We start from the raw sequence: 11,267 nt of genomic DNA on the forward strand, positions 1-11,267 counted from the left end.
CAGGCCCCCACAGATAGGTTCTGCTTGTTCTGGGTCCTGGCTTCATTCGCTCGGCCTGGCGATTGCTGCTGCACGTCTTTAGCACATTCCCCCTCCCTGCAGCGTGTTCCACCGCGTATATTCATCCACTCTCCTGGGGTGGACACCTGCCTCTGTCTTGTCCATCTCACTAAATCCATCAAGCTCATATGGTAGAATTTGAGGAGTGGTCTCCAACCTTCTTTGGAATCAGAGTATCTGATGAGAGCCAGGTCCCCGTGACAGGAAGCTGCACACTGTCCCCACATGACAATTCTGTTTGTTCTGGGTGCCAGGTCAGGAGCCCCACCCCAGGAGACACTGGGGTGCAATCAGATGGAAGGGGGAGGTAGCGGCCAGCAGAGAACACAGGCCGTGCGTGCATATGTGTGGCCAGCGCTGCATCTGCCACCCTGGCCAGCCCACTGGCCCAGGCCCACGGGGTGCCAGCCCTTCAGGGTGCCTTGGGCTGTCCACCTGCCTGGTCTGGACCCTGCCGTGCCCCCTCTTCAGGCTGGCACACGCACCCAGGATGCTCCCAGACTTCCTCAGCACAACTCCATGGGCCCCTGGGAGATCTGCGAACACCACAAAACCACGTGCATTTTCTGCAGAGGGCAGTTCCCAGCCCCGGGAAGGTTTAGAACCACTGGCTCAGGACAGGAGGATCCTCCGAGCAGAAGTGGCCGGCGCAGGAATGGAGGCGGCCAGCAGCCCCGGCAAGCACAATAACCCCGCTCCTGAGCTGGGCGCCAGTCCCACGGGTCTCGTTTATTCCTGCCCAGGCTTTCTCCCCAAAGGCCTCCCGTTGGCCTTTCTCCTACTCAAGACCCCTGCCGCCCCGCCCTGCAGAGCACACGGCCTCCGTCTCCTCTCCCACAGCAGTGCTGGTCCTTCTCCCAGCCGAGGGAAGCCCAGGGCACGGCCTGGATGGAGGCCTCACACCTCTGCCAACTCGTCAGGTGGCTTGGAGTCCCAGCTGGGCTTTCTGTGCTCCCTGCTTCATCTCCCTCCAGTGGGCGCTGCTGAGCTCAGTTCCAGACCCAGTCCAGCGCCCTGGTGATGGCTGCATGTGGCCACGGGCCCTCACTGTTCCAGTTTCGTCCCTGGCTCCTCTGGCCAAGTCAGGGACTGGTGGCGTCGGCCTGGCTGTTGTGGGTCTGGACAGCCTGGTACATGCTGAGGACAGAGGACACAGTGCCCAGGAGGCCCACCAGCCATGAGGGGAAGCACCCAGCCCACAGCACCCCGGGGGGCAGCCAGTGCACGGCGTTGGCCAGGTCAGCCAGGTTGCTGATCAGGGTCAGTGTCTCCGACCACATCTGTGTCTCCAGGGCCTTCCGCCTGCTCTGGTGGGGCCGCCTGCAGAGGGCAAGAGGGACACACTCACACCTGAAGCCACTGGTCAGGGATGGAGTGCCGACAGGTCTCGGGTGATTAAGGAGGACTGTTCGGGCCAAGGTGCCATCCCCAACCTGCCCACGGAATCAGTCCCTGTCACACTCCCAGAGGGTGCCCCAGCATGTATGGGACACGGATGGGGGTGTGTCAAATCCACACCTCAGTCCCCCTGAAACGGCACTGTGAAGGGGCTGCTTGGTGGGAAGGTTCTGGACCTGTGACCCAAGCCAGGTCCCATCTTGATCATTGCCACCCCGAAGTGTAGCTGCCTCAAGAGTCTCTGAAAGGGACAGGGACCCCTGAGCTGGCAAACTACAGGCCAGACAGCCCAGATTCCCAACAAAGCCACCTCCTTTCCCAGAATAAACCAGTTACAAGGGCCTCGGGAGATTAGCTCCTCCCTCTGGGGGGTGTGGCTGGAAAAGCCCCGCCCCAGAACCCTCACCAGTGCCTCCTGGCTACGGGGCCTCTAGTCTGTTTCCCCAACTGTAAAAGGTCCTGCACCCTGAAAGCTGCTGCACCAGTGACCTAGCGCCCATTACGCACCAGCTCCTGGCCGGGCACATGGTGGCACTATAACAGTGGGGGCTCTGGGCAGCTTCCTGAGATCCCGCGGGGCTGGGGCCATAGAGGAAGGAAGCCTGGCTCCTGGGAGGCCGCCAGACAGCGTACCCGGGAAAGGCCGCCGCAGGGTTCTGCAGCTTCTGCCTCAGCTTCAGCAGCATCCGCAGGGACCTGCAGACGGGGGAGAGGTGTGAGGGCCAGCGGCTCTCCCGGTCACTGAGGCCACTGTCCCCCAGGGGCACTTCCCTTTCCCGGCCACCATGGTCCTGCACTGTCCAGGAGCTCCAGGCGCAGGGTCTCATCCCAAATATGGACCCCAAGCTGCCCAGGCCCTCTGCACAGATTCAGGGCTGTCTGCTGCTCCCAGTGTAATCACCAGGCCCCAGCCAGCCTTTGCGTACCGCTGGCTAAGGGCCTACAGCTCAAAAGAACACACCCTCAAAACAACACACACCCTCCACCCCATGCCTTCACACTAAGTCCACCCCCACCACTCCATGCCCTCACACCACACCCCGAACACTATGCCCTCACCCCACAACCACGCTACCAACGACACACCCTCCATGACCTCATAGCATGCCCACACCACACCCTCACACCACACCTGCCCACTTCTGCCCACAAGAGTGCTCCCAGCTGAGGACACCTGGAGAAGCTGCTTTTTCTCTCCAAGTCCCAGCCTCACCCATTAAATGTGCAGAACAGACTCGACCGCACCATCCCTGCCCCCGACATACACAGAGACACACGTGCACAGACATGCCACATACAAACACAGAGAGACACAGAAATACACACCACACACACTGGCCAGACCTTCCTAAGATGCCCGGGGCCCGAGGCTGGTGTCTGCAGGCAGAGGGTGGGCAGGTGGCTCCACTTTCCCCAGGGATTCTGCTAGGCCCCTGCCACCTGCGGCCCTGGCTGTGAGGCATGTGGGTGACTAGTGGCCCAGGCCCAGCCAGCGTGTGAATCTGCCAGCTGCAGGACTTCCCGCCTGGGAGCTCCAGGGCCTGGTCCCATCCCCGGGGCACCATGCAGGAGCCGCCTGTGGACCCATCCAGGTGACATGGCCCCAGAAGGTCCAGGATATGGGGCAGCAGTGTGGTAAGTGGGTCTGCTTCAGAGCCACCTGGAGGACGCGGCAAGGATGCTGACTCCCGGACCACCAGACCCGTGGAGCCAGAACTTCTCACACCTGGCCAGGCATCTGAATTTTAACAACCTCTCAAGTGATTCTCTGGAACCCAGGGACTCCAAAGACAACACACACTGAGCGCTCCCAGCCCCACACCCCTGCTCCCACCACATCCAGAGAAATGATGGGGAAACCACACTCCCTAGAAAAGGATGGAACCAACAAACACATGCCCCATGACTTCCTCTGTGGGGCCCTCAGCCAAAGAGCCCAGCAGAGTGTCAGTAGGCAAAGCACCACGGGGCACTGGAGATGCCGTGAGGGGCCCAGGGACACTGGGGCTGTGCCCCCAGACATCTTAACTAAGAGGGAAAAGCAACAGTGTAAAAGGAAAAGCTTCGCTATAGTGCAGGGGTGCCGATGAACTCAGCTAGAGAGTGAATTCCAAAGACGGACGTGAGGAGGAGGAAGGGACAGAAACGTGAGAGGCTGCTGACGAAGACAGTGTGGTGAGAGCAGAGCCCGCTGGGCCTCGGCCAAGGGCAAAGCCCACTGTGCAGTTCACAGCCAGGACGTGACCAACCTGCACCTGCTTGTCAGACACGAGTCCTGTGACTGTGGAACTACTGCCGCTCCCCACGTCGTGACTCCAGACCTGACGCACATGCAAGCCAGCTGCCTGGCGTCAGCGCCCACTCCCAGTGGCTCCGTGGGTCAGGGCAGAACTGTGCTCCACGGGCTTCCACTGGCTGAGCTTTCGAAGTCAGTCACCTTTCTTCTGAGGGGCCTCTGGGTGGACCCAAACTTCCAACCTTTCAGTCAGCCAAGTGCTTAACTATTTGCACCATCCATGCCACTAATAACGATAAACAGGTGGCATCGGTGGTCAGTGGTGGAATTCTTGCCTTCCAGGGAGAACACAAGCTCAGTTCCCAGCCAGGGCCCCTCAGGCATAGCCGCCATCTGTCCACGGAGGCCTGCGTGTAGCCGGGAAACTGAACAGTGGAGCTTCCAGACTGAGAAGAAAGGCCTAGTGACCACTTCTGAAGACTAGCGTCTGGAAACCCCGTGAGTCCCAGTGGTCTGTGCGGGCAGGCTTCCTCCGGTGATCCACAAGGGCTGCCTCGGACACAGTTCACAACCACCCTGACAACAGCGTGGACTCCAGGCTGCTCACAGGTCAGCAGCAGGGCATGTCCGCACCACAGGACTCTGAGGAGGTGGCTGACGTGAGGCCACGGGCCAAAGCTTCCTGCAGCTGCAGCCCAGCACGGACACCAACCACACGGGAAGGGCACGGCCTGGAGACCAGCAAGCTGCGCTCACAGACGCGGCACGGGCAAGGTAACGGCCACGGAGAGGCACTTCAGAGAGCGAGGAGGAGCTGTGTCCCCAGGACCCAGTGAGCCGAGACAGTAAAGCGGGGCCAGCAGAGGGGAAGAGGACAGGCTGGGCAGGACTCCGAGCTAGGACCAGAGGTCGACTGAGGGTGATTTAATCTTCAGCATTGGGGCGTCTCTACGCTCCAGACCGGCGGTGAGAAGCGTGTCATCGGCGCTTCTGTGGCAGGGCAGTAAGAACTACTGAGTGCTGAAGCCTTTCCTAGGGACAAGGGACAGCAGGCCTGAGACACCCCACAACAAGGACAAAGGAAGTGCACCCACACCTGAGGTCAAGGAGCCATGCCTCCCTTCACAGAATGGAGAGACCCTCATTGCCATCAAATGTGGGGACTCGGGGACCTGCTTCTCTGGAGCAGGGGACTCAGTGAAGCGACCCAGCAGGCTGCAGTGAGGAGAAAGTGCAGGAGAAACCATGCCCTTAATACACTTGGAAACTGTGGCCACTTGATTTGGGGGCATCTGCTGAAACCAACGAAGGACTGGGGGACCTGGGTCAAAGCTACCACACCAGCTGCTTCTCTCCAGGGCCCAGAGTTATTTCCTCTTCTTGAGCGTGGTTGCCAGAATAATGCTCCCCGCCAGAGGTGTCTGCCTCCTCATCACCTGTGGACGTGGGGCCTGGCGGGGCAAAGGGGACTTTGCAGATGGGATTATGTTAAGGACCTTGAGACAGGAGACGACACTGGATTATCTGGATGGGCCCAGTGTCATCACAGCGGTCCTTAGAAGAGGGAGGCAGAAGGGTCAAAGATGTGACGATGGAAGTAGAGGCTGGACGCATGTCTCGTGAAGAAAGAGAAGGGGGCCAAGGGATGTGGGGGGCCACTAGAAGCTGGAAAAGGCAAGAGGACAGATTCTCCCTAGAGTCTCCAGAAGGAGCCAGCCCTGCTGGCACCTGCATCTGAACCCAGTCAGACCCATGTTGGATTTCAAAACTGTGAGATGATAAACATGTCTTATCTGAAGCCACTCAGTGTGTGGTCCTGTTACAGCAGCCACAGCACATGAAGACTGTGGGGCCCTACACAAAGGAGGAAGAGCAGGAGAGGCAAAGGCCCACTGGCCACAAGCTGGGGACAGCCTGCCGATGCCAGGGCCACTGCAGCCCTGGGAGGGCCCCACCCCAGGCCTCCGGCCACGCCCATTGTCCCCTGCAGCACCACCTACCTGGCAATACCCAGGAGCAGGGAGAGGCCCCAGAGAGCTGTGCTCAGGGCCCACCAGCGGGCAGCGTCCACGTGGAGGATCTTGGCATCAGCGGCCCAGGCGACATGCTCGCAGGGGTAGTAGAGCTGGTCGGCCAGGTTGCCCAGAACAGACACCCAGCGGACAAAGACATCCTCCTCCTGCAGGACAGGAACGGGCACAGGCTAGGCCTGGGCTCAGCCAGCCACAGCCTTTCTGAGTGGCTGTGGCCATGCCAAGCACCCACCCAATGGTAAGCTTCCTCCTATAGTGGCAAGGGTACCGTCCAGGACAGGAAAGCGGGCCCCAGGGACCCCGGCTCACGGCCAGCCTCTGCCGGGGCAGCAGGCTGCTGGGCTGGGCTCGCAGCAATGCAGTGCTCACCACCCACTGAAGCAGCAGGTGCGACGTGGCTGCATGTGGAATCCCTGCTTCTGGGCGCCCCCCGGACACTTTGACTCCAAGCCCGGGGGGCGCCAGAGCACTGGGATGTTTTTAAGTTCCCATGGCATTCCAGCGCACAACCAGGCTGAGACATGCTGGGTCAGAGCCATTCTGGGTAAGAGGGGAGGAGAGAAGACAGCCCTGCAACCCTGACATGCAGCATCGTGGCTGGTGGTGCTGCCAGGCTGGCGGGACTTCCCAAACCAGAGAGGGGTCTCCCCTTCCGTGGTTCAGCACCCCACGCAGCACCCTCCCCTCCCCACCTTCCCCTTGCTGCCAGCACACTGCCATTCTTCCCAGCAGCCCCACGGGCCCCACAGTGCTGGGTAATGCTGCTCTTTCCTTCCTCCTGGCCAGCAGTGACCTGCCACCCATGAACCCCACTCCATGCTCCCCCATTCTGCCTGGGACCTTTGGGAACACTCTGGTACATTTTTATACCTCCTTGAGAACAGGGGCCCCAACCCCAATGTGTTCATTGCACCCATTTCCTGGGAAGCTGCAGGGTCCAGGCCCCACACTAAGGAGGGGGACAAACGCTTTGGAGGAGGGGGCAAAGATAAGCAAAAATCCTTGCTCTGGCAAGGCTCAAGAGGACCCTTCACAGAGATGTGTCTCAGGGGATGTGTGGGAGGTACCCCTATCATACCAAGAAGAGGAGGAAATGGGGGGGAGACCAGCTGTGGGGCACATGGGCAGGCCAGTAGTGTCTGAGCAGCAATGAGGGGGTCAGGAGGAAAGCCTGAAGGGCAGCCAGGGAGGGGGGGCCTCAGTAGGGCTGCGAGGACTACAAGTCTGGCTCTAGGGACCTTGCCTGCATCTCCCCCACCCAGCACAGGGCCAGGTGCACAGCAGGCACTTAATGTAAATCTGAAGTGAGGGATTGACCAGTGACCGTCCACCAAGTCACCCCACAGTGACACTCAGCAGCCTGACCCTGGCTTTCCCAGCCATGGGAGTGTGCACCAATGGCTGGAAGAGAAGGAGGCGAAGTCCAGCCCACACCCTGAGCCGGCAATGTCACCTCTAAAGCTGCACCCCGAAGGGCAGGTTCCCCACTCAGCACTGCTCACACTTGGAGCCAGATCATCTGGGGGACGGGGGCATTCCTGTGTACTACAGAATACGAGCAGCACCCCTGGCCTTCACCTACTCGGTGCCAGTAGCACGGTCCCCCAAAGTTGTGACAATAAAAAAATGTCTCCAGCATCACCTAGGGACTCAGGATCCCTTCACAGAGGAGATATGTGTATGTAGGGTGGGGAGGGGGGTCTCCAGGGAGTGCCTCCATCAGACAAAGACACCAATGAGAAACCGGAAACCAGGTCCCAAGGACATCTGGTGGTAATGCCTAAGGCACTTGACTGCTAACCAGAAAGCTGGCGGTTCAAACCCATCAGCCACTCCAAGGAAGGAAGATGAGGCAATCTACTTCTGTAGTGATACTGCCTCAGAAACCCCAACTCTATGGCAAATAACAACAAACAACAAGAAGGAAATACATGTGATTTGGGGTGGCCAGGCCTGGGAGTGTGGTGGGGAGCATCTGAGCAGTGAGAGGCTCAGGGAGGAGACCCCCAGGAGCACAGACAGGAAGGGTGTACCTCAGTGGGGCTAGTCCAGAGCACCGTCCCAGGGCAGCCCCTGGGAAAGTGTCTCCTGGGGCCAAGCTCACTGGCTGGGTGAGAACCACAGCCCTAGATGTAAGAGCACATACGTGGATTGTGACAGGGCCAGGGTACTTCCCACAGTGCCCATGCCCATCAACTGGTTAAATCATGCATGGCCTGTCTGTACAGCAGGGTATGATATGGCCGGACCACCCCGTCTGTCCCTTTGTCTTACTGTGGTGGCTTGTGTGTTGCTGTGTTGCTGGAAACTATGCCACTGGTATTTCAAATACCAGCAGGCTCATCCAGACTAAAATACACTAGAAAGAAAGGCTTGGCAGTCTCCTGAAAACCAGTCAACGGCCCCAGCCAACCACCCTGAGGGAGCAAGGAGTTGGACCTGTGGGCTCGGGACCATCGTCACAGGGGACATCAAGCTCATTGGCATAACATACTACACAAAAACATTGTTCCACATCCTACTCTGGTGAGCAGTGACTGGGGCCTGAAAGGCTTGCAAGCGGCCACCTAGATGCAATGATGGGTCTCTCCTCATCCAGAGCAAAGAATAATGAAGAAAACCAAAGATGCATGGAAACAATTAGTCCAAGGGACTGGTACACCATGCAATCTTCAGCCTATATGACTATGAGACCCAAAGAACTAGATGGTGCCTGGCTACCAGTCAATCACTCAGAAAGGGATCAGTGCAGGAGATCCTGGATAGAGTGGGAGAACAATGTGGAACAAAATTCAAAATCATAAAAAATGACCAGGTTTGCTGGTCTAATAGAACCCAGTGAGACCCCAAAGACTATGGCCCCTAGTTACCCTTCAGGCCTGGTACTGAACTCACTCCTGTGCCTTCTAGACAAGCATATGGGGTGAACATTTACATCAGGTAGATACACTCCTTAGAGTGATCATCATGGGAGATCAGAAGGGCAGTGTTTGCACTGGGAGATAGCCCAGGGGGCGGGAATGCACAAGAGGGAAGGACACAGGGAAGGGGTAACTACAGGGAGGAAGTGGGAAGACAGCTGTTACACTGTGGGGAATTGCAGTCAGTATCATGAAACAAATGCCTATGAACTGCTGTATGGAAAATGAATTTGCTCTGTAAACTTTCACCCAAATCACAATAAAAAACTAAAAAAAAAAAAAATCTGCCAATGAAAATCCTAAAGCTGACAAAAGAACACTGTCAGATACAGTGCTAGAAGATGAGCCTGTAGGTTGGAAGGGCTCTCAAAATACACAGTGGGTGCAACCACGGACTTGAGTAGACCAAGGACCATGAAGATGCACAGGACTGGGCAGTGCTGCATTCTTTTGTACACGGGGTCATCGTGAGTTAGAGTTGACTCAACAGTACTTGAAACAAACAGCGTGGCCAGAAAGAACAAAGCAGCATTTTTGTGGCTGATATGGAATGATCTCCAAGAAGCAAATGGCAAAACCACGTAAACAGCACACAACTATTTCTGTAAACAATATGCATTTGCCTGTGTAAGGTTCCTGGGTGGGACAAACGGTTCGCACTTGACTACTAACGTTGAAGCACTTACTGATGAAGATCAAGGACTGCAGCCTTCAGTATGGATTACACCTCAACATAAAGAACAAAAATCCTCACAACTGGACCAATAAGCAACATCACGAAAAACAGAGAAAGTCGTCAAAGGTTTCATTTTACTTGGATCAACAATCAATGCCCACGGAAGCAGCAGTCAAGAAATCAGACGACATATTACACTGGGCAAATCTGCCACCAAAGATCTCTTTAAAGAGCAAAGATGTCACTTTGAAGACCTGACCCAAGACATGGTATTTTCAATTGCCTCATATACATATGTAGGTTGGACAATGAATAAGTAAGATTGAGGAACTGATGCCCTTGAATTGTGGTGTTCGCAAAAAATGCTGAATATGCCATGGACTGCCAGAAGAACGAACAAATTTGTCTTGGAAGAAGCACAGCCAGAATGCCCCTTAGAAGCAAGAATGGCCAGACCTCATTTCTCATATTTTGGTCACATTATCAGGAGGGATCAGTCCCCAGAAAAGGACATCATGCTTGGTAAAGTAGAGGGTCAGTGAAAAATAGGAAGACCTTCAATGAAACGGATTGATCCGGTGGTGGCAGCACATGGGCTCAGGCATAGGAAGGATATAGGAAGGGTTGTGAGGATGGCGTTAAGACCAGGCAGTGTTTGATTCTGTTGGATGTGGGGCAGCTATCCGTCAGAAGTGACTAGATGGCACCTAACGCCACCACCACTAAACTAAACGTTGGCAATTCAAACTCACCCTGGGCTGCCATGGAGGCAAGGCCTAGAACCGCTCCATAAAAGTTACAGTCAAGGGGACCCCATGGAGCAGGTCTATTCCGTCACAAGGGGTCACTATGAGTGAGCTTGGACTCCAGGACGATGGGTTTGGTTTTTTGTTTCTTTGCTAGTGCAGCTACAAGAAATCTCAAGGGAACACAAGAAGCTGACCACAGTGGCTGCCTCTAAGGAGGAAAGATGGGGCCCAGAGGACCAGGGAGGGGGATTTTTTACTACATATTCTTTGAACCTTTCAAATTTGGGATGTATGAATAGATTTGCTATTTAAAAAAAATTAAAATGAAAACATCTGATCATCTCAAAAAAGAAATGAAAAGCAAAACAAAACAGTTACATTGGGGTAAACTGTAGTCAATGTCATGAAACAAAGTGTATGTGAACTGCTGTATGGAAAGTGAATTTGCTCTGTAAACTTTCATCCAACTCACAATTAAAAAAAAAAAAAAGGCAAAACAAAACAAAAAAAAAGCTCTTCATACAGGGAACACTCTGGGACAAATTCATGAAACAGTAATGCCTGCAGCCCCCTCCCCACAGCCTCATGACACCCATTACCTCTGCCCCCAAGCCATACTGCTTAGTGTAGGCGAACATGGCCAGGTCATCAAAGAGTCGCAGAACAGTCCTACAGTGGCTGAGCTGGGTGGACAGCGCCAGGAGGCGCATCCCCACGTCTGACTGTGCTGGGCACTGTTCCACCAGGATCCCGCCGACCAGTTGGCAGCAGTAACCCAGCGTCCGGATCTGCAGGAAACCAGAGACAGTCAGCAGGGCCCTGCTGCTCACTGGAGCTGGATCACCCTGACATGGCCCCATTGGATCAAGTACACAGAAAATTCTAGATCAACAGACTTGCAATAAAACCCAAAAGTTGCAAAAGACACCTGTAGGTGGGACCAATGGGGAAACATGACATCACTGCCCAAGAGGCACTGTCCAGAGTCTCATGGAGTGCTGGCTAATGTCACCAGTGGGCACGGCCTTTGGAGACACATGTGATGGGGACAAGGAAACAAAAGCCCATCTTCCACCTTTAGGATGATGCTTCTTTACCCAGCATGCAGGAGGACTAGGCTGAACTGTATATTTACATCCACCTAGGAACTCTGGTGGCATAATGGATAAGGGACTTGACTGCTAACCGGAAGGT

The 11,267-nt window shown here is 55.8% G+C and overlaps 1 protein-coding gene across 1 annotated transcript in view; it reads right to left on the minus strand.

Moving 5' to 3' along the window:
* Window positions 1-1,142: 1,142 nt before the first annotated feature.
* PEX11G (peroxisomal biogenesis factor 11 gamma) overlaps window positions 1,143-11,267 on the minus strand; it is a 12,101-nt gene continuing 1,976 nt past the window's right edge. Inside the window, exons 2-6 of the mRNA XM_007953669.1 lie at window positions 10,673-10,861; window positions 5,695-5,873; window positions 2,092-2,154; window positions 2,009-2,021; window positions 1,143-1,367 (exon numbers count right to left, since the gene is read on the minus strand). Of these exons, the coding sequence (XP_007951860.1) occupies window positions 1,143-1,367; window positions 2,009-2,021; window positions 2,092-2,154; window positions 5,695-5,873; window positions 10,673-10,861 (669 nt within the window). The remainder of the gene's footprint in view (window positions 1,368-2,008; window positions 2,022-2,091; window positions 2,155-5,694; window positions 5,874-10,672; window positions 10,862-11,267) is intronic.

The sequence above is a fragment of the Orycteropus afer genome, unplaced genomic scaffold (genome assembly GCF_000298275.1).
Source record: "Orycteropus afer afer isolate SDZICR_OR568_19922 unplaced genomic scaffold, OryAfe1.0 scaffold00405, whole genome shotgun sequence".
Classification (NCBI taxonomy): Eukaryota; Metazoa; Chordata; class Mammalia; order Tubulidentata; family Orycteropodidae; genus Orycteropus; species Orycteropus afer.